This window comes from Pinus tabuliformis, chromosome Q, assembly GCF_031772625.1.
Source record: "Pinus tabuliformis cultivar Carrire ecotype Pingquan chromosome Q, CPIR1, whole genome shotgun sequence".
Lineage (NCBI taxonomy): Eukaryota > Viridiplantae > Streptophyta > Pinopsida > Pinales > Pinaceae > Pinus > Pinus tabuliformis.
Window position 1 is genome coordinate 1350116764 of NC_142296.1, and position 20727 is coordinate 1350137490.

The window sequence follows — 20727 nt, forward strand, 5'->3', positions numbered from 1 at the left end:
GGGGCCTTCGAATAACCACAAACAATCAATTCAAGGGCTATGCTCTTCTCCAAGGTCACCTCCTCACAAACTAATCCAACAGAAAATCCTTGATCACCATTCGAGATTCAAATGTCATTATCAAATTGATGGCTATGAATGTCATATAATAAGCTCACATTGATCATTACTCGAAACAACGGGGTTAATAGTCTAAACTAGGTCTCCTACTTTCAAGTTCTGAGAGATTTTAACTCTCAAGCCAACTCATTAGCTAACGAAGCCACCACTCTCAATCAAGGGATCTTGAGGAAACACTGGGGTGATTTCATCATTTAATCCCTTGAGCAACTATGGTTTATGAACTCAAGCCAATTTCCACTTATTAAAACACGCTAGCTTCTCTCATATCAGTCTTCAAGTGCGGGTGGGGATATGCAAGGATGTGACCCCATCTCATTCGCATGTGAGAATTAACCACTATCCTATCTATTGAATTCTCCCTTTTGGTTTCACAGTGGCAAGGTGGGACAATGACGCAGTTCTGAGGTGAAATTTACAACAGATCTTGTAGTCTCTTCAACTAGAGTCAAACCCATCTACTATCTTTGTTTTGGTGTAGAAATCACAGATTCCAAGGATGCTGAGGAGAGTCAGAGAACTCTTCAAAGGAGTGAAGAGACTATCCAATGTAATAGAACCTCTCTTTTCTTAGTGACCTCTAAGGCCACGAAAAAGAACATCAATGTGCCACACAAAATGCGACAATTATGAATCTTTCAATCCAACAAAAGAAGAAAATATATGTTTTGGAAGCAAAGTGTAGCGTGCTTAACAACATGGTCATCAACCTAGATAACAATTCACACTCCACAACCTCAAACCATAGGCTTTAAATCAACTTTGTTTATGTATATCTGAAAAGAGGAGATAATCTATTAGATGAAAGATGGCATGGGCATCGAACAATGAAATTCTCTTCCTTCAAATGTTGGTCAAGAGGAAGCTAATAGCCTCCATGTATTTCATTAATCTTCATGTTTTACAAAGTAATTAAATTATTAGATGTTTATTTTAAGTACTATACTTACAAGAACGACTAGGCTATAATAATTGTAGACATTATGCAAACTATCTTTTGTGACTCATGAGTTGCCAATTTGTATGATACTCTATAACAATGTTATCAGAAACGGACGGGAGTGGTCAAAACAAGCCGGTCTAATCAATGGGAGAGAAACACTAGTTTGAATTAGTGAACCAAATTGTTTTTGGCTAGTTTGCCAGTCCAATCGATTGGAGGGCAAAACTAGTTTGAACTAGCGAACGAGACCATTTTTGGCCAGTTCAAAACCGAATTGGCCTTTTTTCATTGAACCAGTCAATTCGGTGCCAAACGGGCAGGTTTCGTACAATGATACCAAAGTCCCCTTGAATGCAATTTTTTTTCAAAAAAACAATGATTTATGACTAGGGAAGCTTAGTATTTGACCATATTTCCCATCTAATTCTATTTAATTCATGATCATATCAAATTCTTAAAGTAAAAGTGATCCTTTTACTTAAATTTTTAACATTACCATGAATTGACTCAGGATGTGCGAGAGTAGTTTTGACCTCATTGGATTTCATATGGAGAAAGTAGAATTTTAGATCTCACTAAAAATCCACCAGACTTAACAGTTTTCCGGGATTTCAGGAATGGGGGGTTGCAATGTTTCCATTGGATTTTGTCATGTACGAGGGATGGAACTAGTATTCAGTCAAGAGAACCAAGTCCTCTATGTACCTTGATGTTAATGGCATTGGTTGTTGAACTCCTCCATCATAACCCTACTAAAAAAGTATCCATTACTTAAACAAAATCTTGATTTGACATGCTACGTTTTTTCAATCTTATTTTAATGCTCAGAGAGTGATATTGATGACGAAGATCCCAATATAGGCAATGATTTTGATGGTATGTAGATATTTGTTGTAGCATGATTTTTTTTGGATGCTAGAGGCCATCTAGAGCTTATTTGTTGATGTATTTTCGGCATAGAAATGGATTGCACTCAGTGCTATTTTGGTTATGTGCACCCTTACATGCTATATAAATGAGAACTTTTGCTTATTTGTGTATAAATGGTTTGGATTCATAATGATGCACATGAATATGTATGTTTTCATTAAAATATGAATATTTCATGTGCTTTTGGTTGACCGATTTTTTGGTTCGGTTTTTTACCAGTTTTGGCCGGTTCTCAATATTTCATAGTGCCTCATGTATGCTTGTTGTTTAGCTACCCTACACCCTCTTTGATATATATAATATTTCCCAATTTCAATTTAAAAAAAAAAAAGACCAAAGATGCATCTTCACATTTAGCATGCTTTGCCTTGGCCAAGTTACAACCAACCAAACTAGGCTCCAAATCCAACATCGATCCCAAATGTTTAATGTGCATCCAACCCCAACTTCCAAGTCTACAATAATGACAATGAAACAAATTTTTAGAAAGAATTAATGTGTGTTCATGACTTAGATCAAATAGGAGAGAGAACATTGACAACAAACATGCACATGAAAACCAGAAATCGAAAATGTGATGAAGCTCTTATTTTATGCATAGTCATATTTGCATAGAAACACAACCAACAAAGATGGAGGCATGACACATAGTATGCAATGATGATGCTTCCATTCATAATGATAAATCACTCCAAAATTAACAAACAGCCTACCTGTAAGCCAAGTTTGAGTTGAGAATTATAAGTTGTAGTAGGCAGTTGGTTTAAAATGAAAGGACCCCTTAAACAAACAAAACAAAAGTTGGGAAACATAACCATTCACATAACTAGTTAGGACTTGCAAGCAAGGACTTTCCAATCACATATGTCTTCATAAGGATGACCTCAAGGCTCATGACTTATCTCATAAAGCACTAAAGGGTAATTACACTATTGTCACAGAATTATAAATTCTCACCACATCTATAAGTCATGAAAAAACTTACAAAAATACAAAATGACAAAAACTCATGAAGGTAAGAGACTCTTGGGACGTGATCTAGGAAGCAACGTCAAATTATTCAACAATTGATTCGAGAAAATGGAGGTATGACACATAGTCTCCTAGATGAAGGTTGGACAAAATTTCCTCTCATGATGATAACTCTCTTTGAAATAAGAGAACACAACCATTCACTCAACTAATTTAGAGTTCCACACAAGATCTTAATAATGGCATACATCTTCATAAGGATGACCATATGACATGTCAATTGGGTGTAGCTTGAGTGGTTGAGAGGAAAGTTATTCTCCTCCCCCACCAAGGTGCAAATCCCACTATATGACATGCTTGCACCCTTCATGAGCCAATTGTTGACTGTTGACCGAGCATTGGGCCTTAAGGACTCCAATTTACCCTGGGTAGCATCCTCGGAATTAGAGGAATTACCCAGTGGGTTTCCCCAAGAAATGCATTCCATGGAAGAAAAAAGGGGGATAACATCATGATATAATTCACAACCCACAAAAGTAACATGACAATTACATCATTGTCACATAATTGTACCTTTTTAACCACATGTATAATTCAATAAAAGACTTGCTATTGATAAGAAATGACAACATAAAAGGTAAGAGTAACATCAAGGGATTCAGCAATTGATTGTAGAGGATGACCAAAATGGTAATGGGACCTAGTGAGGTTGACAACAACCACTTGAGTATTTCCTTCACTGAACCCCAGAATTACTATCATCTATGGTTTTTATTGTCAATGTCATTAGTCTATGGAGTTGTAACGATTACCAATGCAAACAAAGTTAAAATGAAGATGCATTATAGGACGAATGGTAAATGTCAAAGCAGGAATGGTCAAAGTGGAGAAGGTCAACCACATATGCAAAAGGAAGAATATGAAACTTGGGAACACTTTGGAAATCAAACGAAATTCAATGTTTAAGCAAAGGAAGGGTTGCAAGAGGGGCGACTGTGCTCAAGCTTAAGTCCATAGATTGGTGAAGGGTGCATCTTTTCTCAAGAGATCATGAGCATACAATGGGTAGGAGATCGGTGTATAAAGTGGCTATCCAATTAAGTTTGTAAGTTAAGGACTTGACGGATATAATGGACCTAAAGTTGTTATTACCAAGTTGCAGAGGATGTACTAAAGAAGGTCAAAAATCCTTAGACTAGAAATCCAACTAATACGTTTTTGCAATCCCATCAATATGATACTAAGAAAGATGGGGCTCAAGAGTAAATGGAAAATAGAGTGAAAAAGAGGCTGCTAGAGACTAGGATAACCTGAAGGAAACATGAATCCTCATCACTCACAATATGCAGAACCAGTCCTTGGTTTGCTTTAAATTTTTAGCATTTGTGTCCTTTAATTTTAAGTCTGATAAAGGAAACTCGAAGCTCCAAAATAATATTTCTCTATATTGATGTTAAATCAAATCCCAGGGGATGATTCTACAAAATCTGCCAATTTTGACGAAGCTTTGTAGCTTAAGATGATACAAAGGCCTTAAAGCAAACTTTTGTAAATGGGAAGAGAAAGCCAAAATTCCCTCCATTTTTTAACATATGTATTCTACTCTCCAATTAACAGAATACCCACTTTATTTACCAAAAAATTCACTAAAATACAAAAATCACTTTAAGGCAAAATATAACAAAGTGATCATTTTCAGACCACCAATTAATTCAAGCAATCTATGAATTCTCTCCACTTTTACGAAACTACTAAGACTAATTAGCTAACCAATGAATTATTAAGTATTTATTCTTTTCAACAGAGTTTGTCTCTAACTTGCATGTCCAACATGTGGAGTTCATCATACCATTTCAAATAAATGGTTATGAGCCCCAAAAGATCATTTATGAGATTTGGTGGACCAATAAAGCAAATCCACAAGTGCAATTTTATGAAGTCCGGCATTATAACATCCAAAGGTGAACAATTCCATCAAGGATGAGTGATGCCCTTAAATTCATTAACAAGCATATGAATGCACTACATGTAAGTCATGACTGGATACATGCATTCGGTAATATATCAATGAGTATTCTCTATTTTAAGAACAGGGACAAGTATGTACCAAATAATTATTTTGATAAAATTTTACAAGATCTACCAAATGTAGAATAATAAGTCACAGATTTTTATTGTTCAATAACACACTAAAATATACTAACACATTTCCATTAAAAAAATACCTGATTTTACGGGTAGGTTTGGGAACACCAACCACATTAACCAGCTCTGCATCCAATTCTTTTTTCTGGGTAGAAAAAGAAAGTTGAAATAAGTGCAATTACATTAGAGGTCTTAGTCCACAAATTAGCACTACACAAAACTTTTTATATCATCTGTGTGGGATACTTACAACAGTATCTCGCATTTTCTCAAATAAGATTGACTTGATTGGATCTTTTCCAATCCACCGGCATAGCTCTATTGTCAGCCCTTTAGCAGATGCCCGCACATTCTGATCTTGGTGATCAAAAAGTTCAGAAAGCATCTTCAAAATTTTCTTTGGGGGAACAACTTTTGTCCCAAATTCACTGGAAAGACAATCAAGTCAACATCATCACCAGTCATTTCCAGACGCTGGATGCCCAACCCAGGGGAAAAATCATCTAGAAATACTATTTCTATGATGATATCAAGCTTCAAAAATGTTAAAACGAGTCGGGTTTACAAACCAAGTCATGTTACTAGGGATTTCAAATTCGATATTGTAAAAATTGAAGGGCAATACCTGACAGCCTGAAACATGACATCAATAGCAGGTACCACTGCCTTTGCAACCTTATTTTTTACAGCCTTTTCCATTGTTTCCTGAAAGAGATACAAGTTTCTGCAACATTAGATCCAAAATCAATGACTATATCTTTTTATTGCATTCAGAATTTCAGACACCATATGCAATCTACAAGATAATTGGACAGGCACATTAACAATCATTTCAAACATCCCTTAAAATTTAATAAGTTCAGTGGTGCTTCAATGACAATGTCTTGCGGTTGCAAGATAAAGGACTATAAAGTCAAGAACGTACTAACAGATATTGCTGCTTGAAAGAAGATGGCATTCCAAGGACATTTCCCTCAGTAATACCTCTAGAATTTGTCATGAGTTTTCCTAAAACTATTTCGACAACACCCCTAATGCCCAAAACCACTGGCTGCTTATTCATTAATTTAAGCACCGAACTGCATGCTTCAAATCTAAACATCATTTGAGATAAGAATTTCTAACGAAAATGCTCCACTCTTCTAGAATTGAAACCTTTGACTATTACACAAACAATAATTTCAGATTGTGTGCTAGATGTATCCATATATAGAATATAGGTAGCCTGAGATAGATAAATCATAAAACTAGATCACTGTCTGTGTACTGTATCAATGGGACCATTCTAGAAGAGATATAACCATTAGAAGAATGATTATGGTCATTATATGTAGCAGGAAAGAAAAGCTGCAACACTAATAGCAACCCTAGACAACTGGCCTAACTGAAAATCCATCTCATAAATAGAGACCAACCACCAGATCGCAAAGTGCTTTTAAGGGTATCTATTACATTGAAAGTACAATAGCAGTCAAAAGAATAGAAGTTTGTCGTTATTTACAAATCACTGTCATACACCTGCAAAAAACGCAGGCTTGTACCAACTTACCAAGAATACTTCTGAAGCCTCCAGCTCTACCCAAAGCAAAAACACAGTTTGTGCCTTTTCTATTGTCTTTGGACGACCTGTAAGACACTTTGCTACAACGGCATCACATATTTCTTTTGCAAACCTGGAAAACAAAAATACAAATTTGTAATCCAAATTGATTATAGTTACAACGAACCAACATTTTACAGAATTATCTGTGCAAGTAAACAAACTATGTTGGATCAAGATAACAATTGCATTTAAAATTTAACTAAAAGAACAAATTATATCAGATTGCAAGCATTTGAATAACTTTACAAAATTAAACAATACAACATTGACACATAATAATCAACTTAAATGATGCACTCAAATCCTCTAGATATCATACCAAGGAGGCTGAAGATAAAACCGAAAAAAACAGGAACGATGACCGCAGCAAATTATAATAAAAAAAGAGCCATTATTTGCTAAATTGCTGATATTAAGGTCCTATGTGCTTATTGATAACACGTATATTATCATAGTCCTCCTGTGACACAATGGTTGTCTTGAATCCAATTTTGGCCATGATTGTTGAGATAAAAATTCAAGGAAATCCTCTGATTTTAGCTTCATGCCATTATCCAATGTAATATGTTACCAGAAAAGAACCAGCCCAGGTATTATCTCATGACTTATCCATATAGAACCATGTTAAAAATTGGAAGCTAAGGCATGAATTTCCTTGAATAAAATTTCATTTCTGACTATTCTAGAATGACTTTCTAAAAATAGAAATTCATGTCTATCATTGCAACCATGACTTTCCAAAATTAGTAAGTCACCTTGTTTCAATTGGTAATCATATATATATGATGGAAAATCACTTAACTTATCCTTAATCAATCTCAATTGTTTAATTTTTAATTTAATCATCAATATATATATTTAATATTATTATTATCCTTATGATACTATAATATTATTATTAAAATGAAATTGATACCCTCTCCTACTTGGCACTCAATCATGCCACTTCACATCTCTCTCTCCCCTTGATGGCAAATCGAACTCTCTCTCATTCAATGATATGTTACTCTCTCTTCCTCTCTCTTTAATGCTCTTACGCACCTCTTACTCTCTTACACACTTTAATGACTCGTCATAAAAAGATTCCTCTTACACCTCTTTAATGCATATGTTACACTTCTCCTTAATGGCTCGAATTTCTAAGGCATGTGTACTCCCTCTTGATGGTATAAGTTACCAAGGCATGCGTACTCCCTCCTGATGACGTGAGTTACTAATGCAAGTGTACCTCATTTATAGCATAAGTTACACTCCTATTTTGGCATATGTAACTCCTTGAGGCATGCGAGTTACTCCTTCATGAATTCAACCTCCTTGTTCTTCCTATATATTTGTGCCTCTCTTCCTCTCTATTACTCACTTGTGCATTGTGAAAGGAGAGTACGAACTAGAGAAAGAGAGAGTTAGCGGGACTAGAGAAGAATTGTGAGAGTGAGAGAGAGAAAGAGAGAGTCTTGAAGAGTAAGAGCAGATCTTGATGAGCCAAAGTAATTCAGTGTTTGAATCAACTACAGTTATTAAAGATCTTCTTCAGATTTTGGTGAACTTCTCCTTCCTCTCATTGTCTTTTGTAACTCTGCTGAACATTTGATTTCTAATAGAAGAAGAATCTGGTTGGGTTTTCCCGTTGTGGATTTTTCCCTGGTCATTGGACCTAAACTCTCTGTGTCTCCATGTGTTCTTGGTTGTCTTCTATTTTGCATATGGTGCATATGTTGCATATTCTATCTACGATTGTTTAACTAATATTGCAAAAGAAAGAAGTTTTGGAATAAGTAATTGTTGCAGCATAGAACTCCAGAATTTCAACACGTTATCAGAGTTTTGGTGATGGCACGCTGAAGAAGACAAGGGCATTTTGCAACTCACTTTCTGCTAAAATATCTCTTGTTGTCCACTCCATTTGTAGCCCACTTTCTACTGAAATATATCAGGTTGTCCACTCTATTTACAGCCCTCTTTCTGCTGAAATATATCTTGTTGTCTACTCGATTTGCAACTCTCTTTCTGCTGAAATATTTCTTCTCTTTTGTTGTTGAAATATCTCATTTACTGCTGAAATATCTCTTGGTATCCCTTTCTATTTGCTGCCGAAATTTTTTGAGCAGATCAAAAATGTCTTCCTCTTACTTTATGAATGAAGAGAAGTTGGTTGATGCTTCAAACTCCTTACCTTGGAAGGTCAAATTGGATATTACTCTTGAGGAACATGATGATCTTGAGTATGTTGAAGGAGCGGAACCAACTGAAAACTCCAATGTTGCTATCAAGTCCAGATACAAGAAAGGAGAAGTCAAGGCTAAAAAGGATTATCCTTGATTATCTTGGAGACCACCTCATCACTTATGTCTCCAATTTGAAGAAGGCCATAGAAATGTATGAAAAGCTGATTGGAATGTACCAAGTGAACAACTTGAGTCCAATTCTTGCTCTGAAGAATTAGCTCAAGAATGTTGAGATGAATAGAGGAGAAACCATTCAAGCATACTTCATGAGGATATCAAAAATCAAAGGTCAGTTGTCTGGTGAAGTTATTTCTGATAAAGAGTTGATGTTGATTACGCTTGGAGGTCTTCCTTCCTCATGAGAAACTTTTATTACTACCATCAGTAATACTGACAAGTTTCCTACATTTGATGAGCTCCTGGGAAAGTGCAGTCAAGAAGAGAACAAAATAATTTCCAGAGGAGGAATTCCCAGGCATGAAGAGGGGGAACCTACTGCCTTTGTTGTCCAAGGAAATAAGAAGAAAAGAAGAGGTCATCACTATTCGAAGAGGCCTACTCCCATCAATTCCTCTACATGGATCAGAGACTTGTCAAAAATCAAATGCTACAATTGCCATAAGAATGGCCACTATGTCTATGATTGTCCAGAAAATAAAGGGGCACAAAGGTCCAACTTCAACAATCGCTCCATCAAATCTGATTATATAACAAGATGAGAAGCCCCTTCTCATAAAGAAAGTTTTCATCCTTCAAGGAACCCAATGTATGATAACAATGTAGTTGAAACAAAATCAGAATAATTTCTTCTTTCTGCTCTTTCTAGTTCTTCTCCTGCAGATTGTGACAACTGGTTGGTTGATAGTGGTGCCTCAAGGCACTTTACTAGCTATAAAGAAGTGCTCTCTAATCTGGTTGAGAGGTAGATCGATTTGAAAATCATTCTTGGAGGCAACTCTACATATCCTATAAAGTGATCTGGTTCTGTTTCCTTCCATCTGGATCATGGTAAAACCTTATCTCTTCAAGAAGTTTGTATGTACCTAGTCTGAAGAAGAATAATGTTTCTATTTCTACTTTAGAAGATAAAGTAATGAACGTTGTTTTTATAAATGGTAAAGTTCTCACTTGGCTGATGAGATCCGGCATGAGAAATGCCTTCACTCTGGGATCAAGATGTGAAGGTTTGTATAAATTCAGCGGAAGACCTATTCGTGCATTGATCCATGACATCAATCATCAGAGTGAACTTTGGCACAGGTTCACTCATTTGCACTATAAAGCATTACCTGATGTGAGAAAGATAGTTTCCGAAATGTCAATGATTAGATCTTATCATGATGGAGTTTGTCAAGGGTGCGCTAGTGGGAAGCAAGTGAAGGGAGCATTCCCTTCAAGCAAAAGCAAAACCAATCAAGTATTGCATCTTGTACATTTTGATTTGTGTGGACCAATGCTTATAACTTCTCTTGGTTGTTACTTGTATTATATAATCTTTATGGATGATTTTTATAGCAACACATGGATTTATTTTCTGAAAAATAATAGTCAAGCATTTAACACATTTAAAAATTACAAAGCTCGAGTAGAAAAACAAATTGGAAAGCGGATCAAAATCTTCAGATCTAACAATGGAGGAGAGTTCACTTCCAATGATTTCTTTAACTTCTACAAAGACGCTGAAATCAAAAGAGAGACCATCGTTCCATATAACCCTAAACAAAATGGTGTAGCCAAGAAAAAGAATAGAACTATCATGGAAGCAGTCAAAGCTATGTTGCATGATCAGAAACTGCCAAAGTTTCCATGGGGAGAAGTTGTGAACATAGTTGTCTATGTTCAAAATAGATCTCCTCACCATGCTCTAAACAACAAGACTCCTGAAGAAGTCTTCACTGGCGAAAAGCCTGAAGTTGGGCACCTGAGGATCTTTGGTTGCCCTGTCTACTTCCATGTCCCAAAAGAGAAGAGGAACAAGTTGGAAGCTTCAAGTAAGAAAGGTACTTTTGTTAGTTATTGGGAGAACTCTAAAGCTTACAGAATATATGTACCAGGACAAAGAAATATAGAGTTTAGCAAAGATGTAACATTTGATAAAGATGCAGCTCTTGGAAAGGCAAGAGACACTCCTCTTCCTCCTACTAATAATGATAGTCAAGATCATGATTTTGAGATACAATAAAATTCTGAGCCTGAAACTGCTCCTGCTGATGAATCCATGGAGCCCATGCATCCTTTGGATCCTCCTCTGTGTGATCCTCCTGCTAAAAGGAGACTTTTATGGCTTCGTGACACCCTTCAAGATGTTGATAAACATGTTGCTCCCAAAAGGAACCTTCAGAGAAAGCAAGAAACCATGTCGCTTCCAAGAATATGTTGTAGCCATGAGCAACATTATTCAAGTCGAACCTTGCACTTTTGAAGAGGTTATGAAGGCTCAAGAGTGGAAAGATACAATGGTTGAATAATATGAGTCCATCATTCATAATAATGTATATGAAGTGGTTCCAAGACCCCAAGGTAAATCTGTTGTGTCATATAAATGGTTGTATAAAATTAAACATGGAGTTGATGGCAGTATTACAAAATATAAACCTAGATTTGCAGCCAGAGGTTTCTCTTAGAAAGAGAGAATAGACTATGATGAGATCTTTGCACCGGTTGCAAGTTATACAACCATTAGATCCATTGTGGCTCTAGCTGCAAGCCAAGGATGGTCTCTTCACCAAATGGATGTGAAGACTGCTTTGTTGCATGGCTTCCTCAACCACAAGGAGCATATTTGTGGAGCAACCACAAGGCTTTGAAGTACATGACCGGAAAACTCACGTGTGTAGACTGAAGAAATCCCTCTATGGTTTGAAGCAAGCTCCAAGAGCTTGGTATGCCCACATTGATAACTTCTTGATGAAACTTGGTTTTACTAGAAGTAATGTTGATTCAAATCTTTACTTCAAGACAACCCAAGGTGCCTTTAATTTTAGTATTATATGTTGATGATTTATTTCTGACCGGTAGTGTGTTGAATTTCCATGATCTTGGGTCTAGGTTAAAGTCTTAAAATCTCTGACACTACCAAACCAAGAATCTCAACAAGAACTACTTTGCACAACGGAAAATATAAAGCAGTAAACCACATAGGTACAAGTATTCACAATTTTTAACAAATATTGTACAATAATGTACAACCCAATCTTCGTTATATTAAACCAATATGAATAATACAACAGTCTATGGTATACAAGATACAATGACAATCTTCATTGCAGCTTCTATGTCGTATCTTGTCCTGTTGGTCCTTCGCTCCCATACTGCTCACTAGCTGCCCCTTAGTCCTTCAAAGGACAACACATAGAGACTTCAGGAGGGTTGCCACCTAACACTACTGCAAGTCACTTCTATTGCATGTACACGGGTTGATCCAATCTGCTCTCTAGGCTGGCCAATACCTGAGCTCCAATCTTCCAAGCTAGCAATCACTTTTTTCCATCAAAGTGCTGCACTTTAGGCACCAAACTTCACCCAACCTTCAGCTCTTCTTCATCACTTTAAGACTGCTAGTCTAGGGCTACTTGGCGTAGCCAACGCACTACCCTCCAACAAATCAATGGTACCCAATTCAATCACTGCAAGATCTGCTCCTATGAAGGCTCTCGATCACCAACTCAAGCCTCTGAATTGGCTCCCATAGGCTACTAGTCAAACTCATCCAAAACTGGTCAAAGCAATGACCCAACACAAGTCACTAATGGAGAAGAATACATAATTTTGCATTGTCGTTCATGGGCAATGTTCTAGTCACTGGTTAGGGCTCCCACTATAACCTACAGCAACCCAACAATCATGCCCAAAACACACCTTAAATTATGCAACCTCCCCCCCCCCACAAGTTAAGTGACCTCGTTGTTTGAGGAGGCACCTGCAGCTCCATGTATAGGGTTGTTTGACCCTCAAAACAGCACCTACAGGCTTGCAACCTAATCACCACAGAAAGGTCCCTTACTCGGCCTGTTTTAGGAGGATTCTCCTGTGTTTTCTTGCCCAAAACAATCCCTTATTATTGCGGCCCTCCAACAACGTACCTCGGCCCTCCAAACCATCGTTGTCCTGTCCTCCTTGTTGCGTCCCTCAACATAGGTATTCCCTCTCCTCTACGAGCTTCCTTTTGATCTTGTACGTTGACCTTATGTTGCACAAATGGATGGCTTAAATGACCTCCACTCACCTCTTATTTATACACATAAAGAGGGCTTCTTCCAACGTCCTTCATGGGTTGTCCAGCTGTCAAGGAGGCTTACTAAACTTAAGTTGACCTTAACTCATATAGTGTCAACCCAACAATTAACTTCAAAAATTCATATCTTCATTTAGAGCTCTGATTTGGGTGATCCTCGAAGCGTTGGAATCGCCACGCCAAGCTCTATCACCTCAAAAAATTTCCATGCTCAAATTCATCATGGTTTTGGCCCAAATCCCGATGGGTGCAAAACCCCAACCTTGGGTTCCAAGCCCACAAGTGACTCTTGTGGTGCTTTGCCCTCCAAACCCCGAACCCTAGGGCTTGGAATACCTCCCAAGCTATTCAAAAATCAACACTCCCTCCTAGTGTTTTTAAAATCAGCCGAGCCAATCAAGCCATACCCTTGGCCGGTCCGACTCAGCAGAAAAAAATAGTCTGGTGGCCAATTTGTTACTAAACCGACCGAGCCAGTCACCAATTCAATCGGTTCGGTAACAAACCAGATGGCTCGGCTGAGTTCATATTAAACTAGTCGAACCGGTCAAAGACGCCCAGCGACTTTTTTTGGAGGGAAATTTGGCCCCCAAACATAATTATATTTTGGTTTTAGGTTTTCTTGAAGGCCATCTACCTCTCCCAAGCCTATAAAAGCAACCCAACCCCCTCACATTTCCTCACAGCTATCACATTGCATTTGTGTGAGAATTTGTGAAGAGTTTGTGAAGAGTTTGTGGAGTTGGTTTTTGGAGCAGTAGTGAGGAGTCTTGGGCAATCATTGGAGCAGCAGTGAGGAGCTTCTTGGGTAGCAATTGGATCAGCATTGAGGAGTTGGTTTGTTGGAGCAGCGTTGAGGAGGCTAGAGCCTAGAGAGTTTTTTTTCACTTCTAAAATCTATCTTTTTTTTTGCAAATCTGGAAATTGAAAAGAGTAATGTTTGTAAAAGAAAACAGCATTGAAGCATTTTTTTTGTTTTCATTTTCAGATTTTTTTCCTTTCATTTCCAAGCCCAAATATCAAAAATTGGCTCCTAGAATAAAAGATGTTGCTTGGGCATATGCTAAGATGATTGATAATCAAGTGCATTGCAAATTTTGTCATAGAAAAGTTAAGGGAGGTGGAGGGAGCTTTCATAGGCTGAAACAACACATGGCTGGTGTTAGACGCCAAATTACTCCATGTGAAGCACCATCAGAACAAATTGGGGAGATTATGAAGGAGTTGCTAAATAAATTTGAGAAGTTTGAGGAAGAAAAACTAGGAAAAAAGAAATAGAGGTTGAAATTGGGAGGAAGAGGAGTATAAGACACATGATGGTTGTCAACCCCAATTTTGATTATGAGGGTTCTTCATCTGCCCCTTGCACTGATGCATCCAACCCCTTTCGCTATGTTCCTCCCTCTTTGGAGTCTATTCAAGAAAAGGGTAAGGGTAAAATGAAAAAGAAGGGTGATATCAAAATTTATTTCACACCCTCCTCTCCCTTTGATAGTGCACATGATCCTCAAGCTAATAGAGGTCAAATGCAACTCACTTTAGATGACCATTGGAAGAAAGAATTGAGATAGATTGCCTGTGGTTACATAGCTAGATGGTGGTAAGATGTTGATATCCCCTTCAATGCTTCTCGTTCACCATATTATGAACCTATGTTTGATGCCATATTTGTTGCTGGAAAGGGCTTCAATGGCCCTTACTATGCATGAGTTAAGGGGATATCTTTTGCAAAAAGAAGTTTTGTCCATTGATAAATATTTGAAAGATTTCAAAAGTTCATGGGCAAAAACAAGATGTACCATCATGTCAAATGGATGGACTAATTAAAGGAACCGTACCATCATAAACTTTCTTTTCTTCTGCCCATAGGGAACCACGTTTCTAAAATCAGTTGATGCATCTGATAGGGACACTTGTTGTTTCAGCTTTTGGATGAGGTTGTTGAAAAGGTGGGGGTGGCTAATGTTGTTCAAATCATCACAGATAATGCCTCTAACTATGTTCTTGCTAGTAAAATGTTAGAGGAAAAACACAAAACCATCTTTTCGACCCCATGTGCTGCACATTGAATAGACCTCATGCTTGAGGATATTGGTAAAATAGATTGGGTCAAAAACATTGTAGAGCATGCCAAAAGCATAACAAAATATATCTACAATCACTCATGGATTTTGAGCCTGATGAGGAAACACACAGGGGGTAGGGATATTATTAGCCCTGCCATCACCAGATTTGCAACTCATTTTTTTACATTGCAATCTATGCTTTCCCAACATAAAAACTTGCAAAGGGTGTTTTCCAGTGATGAATGGAATGAATGCTAAGTAGCAGGAAACGCTGGGCAGGGGTCCGTTTCCGTACGGAAACGAAACGGAAACGGGTTTCCCCGTACCGTACGGCGTGGAAACGAGTTTCCGTCCGTACGGGCGCGTTTCCCGAGATGGAAACGCGCCCGTACGGACGGAAACTCGTTTCCACGCCGTACGGGCCCCGTTTCCTGTAAAAAAGCACTTGTTTTTAAAAAAAAAAAATTCCTAATTAGTTTAGGGTTTAGCTTAGGGTTTCTAATCACTTCTAGAAAGCGTTTCTAAAGTTATAAAAGAGCTGTGCCTCTCATTCTCTCATCACACTATTCAGCAAGGAGTTTCTCTTGGAGATTGGCAGTTGTTTCAGTAGCTGGTGTTTTGAGCATTGAGCAAAGTAGATTTTAGCAGCGGGAGAAAGAGATTTCAGCAGCAAGAGAAGGAGATTTCAGCAAGAGATTTCTGTAGCAGCAGATTTGACTCAGCTACAGCCATATTTATCTTCTCTTTTCTGGCATTTCCGGGTAGTTTCAACCACAGAAAATTAATTTGGGTAAGCCACATTCATTTTGTTAGTTTTTTCTTACTATTTCTTCAAATTTTCTAGGGTTTATGCAGCTAAATTGCTGAAAAACGTTTTTTATTTATAGATTTGTTTTTTAAATTTATTTTTGCAGCAGATTTGGCTCAGCTACAGCCATATTTCTCCTCTTTTCTGGCATTTTAGGGTAGATTCAGCCACAGATAATTCATTTGGGTAAGCCACATTTATTTCTTAGTTTTTTCCTTACTATTTCTTTAATTTTTCTAGGGTTTATACAGCCAAAAATATGAAAAACGTTTTTATAAATTTATTATTTACAGATTTGTTTTTTTAATTTATTTTTGCAGCAATGGCTTCCAGCCAAAGTGCAGCTGCAACTTCAAACCTTAGGGCCAACCCAAGGGCTGAATATTATCCTCTTTGGAGGCATGTGGTGAAGCTTCAAAAATGTGGAGGTGGTGGCTCATGGGAATGGCGATGCACTCTTTGCAATATTACGTACAAGGGCTCCTACCCAAGAGTGAAGGCGCATCTGTTGCATGGAGGAGGACAGGGGATTGTGGGTTGCACAAAAACAGCAGATCCGTTGGTAAGGAGGGCATATCAAAGAGAGCAAGATGAGGCGGATGGTACTAAGAGGAGGCATGATGAGCATACTCAGGCTACATCTAACGTTGAGCCAAGGATTGTAGTTGAAGCAAGAAAGAGGAGAGGTGGTCTGGGTCACAGTCAAGAACATGAACAAGCAGCACCCAAACATACCAGAGGCTCAGGGGCATCCCAATCAGTTCAGGATAGCAGAATTGCTAGATTGGTGAATGTGCAAGCAAGAGAAGAAGCTGATTCCAGAGTTGCCAGGTGCATTTATGCATGTGGTATCCCATTCAATGTTGTTCGCTCTCCTTACTGGCAAGATATGTTGAGGGCAGTTAACAAAGCTCCTCAAGGGTACAAGGGGCCCAACTATGAGAAAGTCAGAACCCAGCTTCTCAAAAATGAGAAGGAACTTGTGGAGGACGTTTTAGCTCCAATTCGTTCTTCCTGGAGTAGCTCTGGGGTTACCATAGTCTCAGATGGTTGGACAGATATGAGGCGCAGACCATTGATAAATATCATTGCCACTTCCCCCAAAGGAGCAATGTTTATCAAGGCAGAAGACTGCTCAGGAGAGGTGAAAGATGCACAGTTCATTGCTGATATTATTATAAAAGCTATTGAACAAATAGGGGCTAACAGGGTGGTGCAAGTTATCACGGATAATGCACCAGTTTGCAAAGCTGCAGGTTTGATTATTGAGGGGAGGTATGACAACATATTTTGGACACCATGCATTGTCCATAATCTGAATCTGATCTTAGAGGAGATCGACAACAAAGTTTCCTGGATAAAGGAAGTCACAGGGGATGCAAGGGAGATTATCAAATTCATCACCAACCACCACCAGTCTCAGGCCATATTTCGAGAGTACTCCAAATTGGAGTTGTTAAAAGTTGCTGAGACAAGATATGCCTCAAACTTCGTGATGTTGCGCCGCCTTGTTGAGGTTAAGCATGCATTAGTTTCTATGGTGGTGAGTCAACTGTGGATTGAGTGGAGACAAGCAGATTCAGAGCGGGGATCTATGGTGCGTAGATTGTGCCTTGATGAGGATTGGTGGAGCAAGGTAGATTTCTTGCTAAAGTTCACAACCCCTGCATTTGAGCTTCTCCGGAGTGCTGACACTGACCAACCTTTCTTGGGAGAGGTATATGATGGCATGGATTCCATGGTTGAGAAAACTATGGAAATCATTTCGCAGGAGTCTCCGCAACTTCTGTTTGTTGATGATCATTTTGCTGGTTTGATCAAGAAAATCATTGTTGACCGGTGGAACAATTTCAATACACCATTGCACACTTTAGCACATGCTTTGAACCCCAAATTTTATGATGAGGAGCTTATTGCTAAAAGCAATGGGAAGAGGAAGGCACCCCATAAGGATAGAGAGGTGGCTACTGGGGTGAAAAAAGCACTAACGAGAATGTTTCCTTCTCACCTACATAGGGAGGTAAAGGAGGAATTTGCCAGTTTTGCTGCAGGAATAGATGATTATGCAGATATATCAGCTTTGGAGGAGAGAAGCACCATGAATCCAGTTAGGTGGTGGATTTGTCATGGAGCAAATGGTGTACATTTGCAAAGCCTTGCCATTCGTATTCTTTCACAAGTGGCAAGCTCTTCATCAGCAGAAAGGAATTGGAGCACTTATGGTTTTATTCATTCTGTGAAGCGCAATAGGTTGGGCTCACAGAAAGCAGAGGATCTTGTTTATGTGCACTCCAACCTTCGCCTTGCATCTCGTAGGGGTCCAGAATACAACAGTGGTCCTTCTAAAGAATGGGATGTGGATGCAGAAAATCCTGATTTGGATCTCTCTCTTGCTGCCCTGAATATTGAGGAGGATTCTGGAAGTGGAATTGGTGCATCATCTTCTTCAGCACCACCATCCACTGTTGAGCATTCTGCTGCTTCTATTTTTGATGAGGATTGTTATGATGAGGATTAGTCTTTTGTGACTTGTCTCTATAGTTCTTGCAGCCTTATAGTCTTTATTGTACTTGCAGCCTCATATACTAATATAAATAAAGGCTGATTTTGGATTTTCCAGTTCCTATATTTTTATTTTCATTATGTGATGACTCATGAGTAAATGTGATCATTGTGATGTAAATTTAATCTTAATGTTAAAATGTTTAAGTAAATGTATCATTAATGCTTTATGATTGCAGTCTTGCACATATATATATTAATAATTTTTAAATGTTTTTATATATATATATATATATATATATATATTATTATATATATTCGCATTTCCCCGTTTCCAAAATTCGGGGAGGTCGCGTTTCGTTTCGCTTCCGCGTTTCGTGTCGCTTCCCCGTTTCCCCGTTTCGTGCAACTTAGAATGAATGTTAATGGTCTCACAAACAAGATGGCAAAGATGTGAGAATGAAAGTTAATGAAGAAATATTTTGGAAAGGGCAGCAGAGATTGTGAAGGTTGTTGAGCCACTGGTTAAGATGTTGCGGTTGGTGGATGGGGAAAGATTGGCTATGGGCTTCATTTATGAGGCTATGGATCAAGCAAAGGAGCAAATAAAGGGAATATTCATTTATGAGGCTATGGACCAAGCAAAGGATAAAATAAAGGCAGGATAGAGTGGCTAAGTATGGGCCCATTTGGGAAATCATTGATCAAAGATGGAACAATCAACTCCATCGCCCTATACATGCAGCTGGGTTTTTTCTGAACCCAACGTATCATTATAAAGATATGGAGGCAGAAGCTTTGACTGGGAAGGTTAGAGATCGATTGATTGACTGCATTGACAGCATGGTCCCTAAGGAGAGCGATCAGCTATAGATACACCGGTAGGTCACTTGTTTCAGCATATCCACAGGTACCTTTGGTAAGAACCTAACAAGGATTGCAAGGGAAGCCAATGAGCCAAGTAAACAAACAATTTCAATTTTCAAATTCTTATTTCGTTAAATTGTTTATAATTTGAAAGTTGGATATAATTTGTTGAGCTAACTCATTACACAACTATATTTTTTGCAGCACAATGGTGGGAGGTATTTGGTAGCCATTGTCCTCAATTGCAAAATTTTGCAATCTGTATTTTGAGTCAAACTTGCAATGCTACTAGGTGTGAGCGCAATTGGTCTGTCTTTGAGAGGATTCACGCAAAGAAGAGAAACCGTTTGGAACAAAAACGGTTAAATGATCTAGTCTATGTCCAATACAACCTCTGGCTAAGACGCGACCAATTGTTGAACAAATGACCTAATACAGATCCCATTATGTTGGAAGATATTGATCCAACATCAAATTGGGTAGTGGAGAGTCATCCAGCAGAGTTTGATTCTGATGAGGATATTAGTATTGATTTGTATTTACAGACGGAGGCATTAGTTGAACCTAATGTTTAATTGAATGCAGATCCACTTGTACTAGGCCCATCCCCAAGTCCTCCTGATGCAGACACTTCCTCTACTCAACCATGACAGAAGCGCATATCTTGTTTATCTCAACGTGCAATTGCTACGCTTGCTACTGCAACTACTTCTACAGTTGCAGTTGGAGATGGTGATGAGGAGGAGGAGCCATGCGTTTCCCTGTCTGACTCTGATTTAGAGTCTGAGCCAAATGATGTTGGCTTCTCTAGCAATAGCCAGTAGTACTAGTGACTAGTGATGTTTTACAATTTACTTTTATTGTCGAGGCCATCTAGAGCCTCCTTGGTTGTGTTTTTGTTTTGATGTCTATATCATGTATGTATTGGACGGTGAATCGGGTGCCATTTTGATATAATGGATATATTCATGAGCCTACTTTGATCATATGTTGTCTTCTCTCTATATTCTAATGCTTTGTGTTTGGAAACATCAATGAAAATTTTTAAAATTAGGTTTTTCATCAAAAAATAACTATTTAATGTATTTTTTACAACGATCGAGTCATTGAAATCAAATCGACCAAGGGCCAAGTCGAACCAACTCAATGTCGACCCTTAGCCAATTCCGAACCCGAGTCGGAGTTTTAAAACATTGCTCTTAGCGACAGAGGTACTTTCAAGACTAGGACATAACTCATCATCATCATCACTACTCGCAACACTTGCCCAACTCTTGGCGCTCACAATTGCAGCAATCATTGTTCTATGAAC

At 38.2% G+C, this 20727-nt stretch overlaps 1 protein-coding gene across 1 annotated transcript in view; it reads right to left on the reverse strand.

The window, feature by feature from the left end:
* LOC149224891 (protein MOR1-like) overlaps positions 1-20727 on the reverse strand; it is a 251649-nt gene that overhangs the window by 184297 nt on the left and 46625 nt on the right. Inside the window, exons 3-6 of the mRNA XM_089386325.1 lie at positions 6660-6783; positions 5736-5815; positions 5361-5538; positions 5191-5255 (exon numbers count right to left, since the gene is read on the reverse strand). Of these exons, the coding sequence (XP_089242451.1) occupies positions 5191-5255; positions 5361-5538; positions 5736-5815; positions 6660-6783 (447 nt within the window). The remainder of the gene's footprint in view (positions 1-5190; positions 5256-5360; positions 5539-5735; positions 5816-6659; positions 6784-20727) is intronic.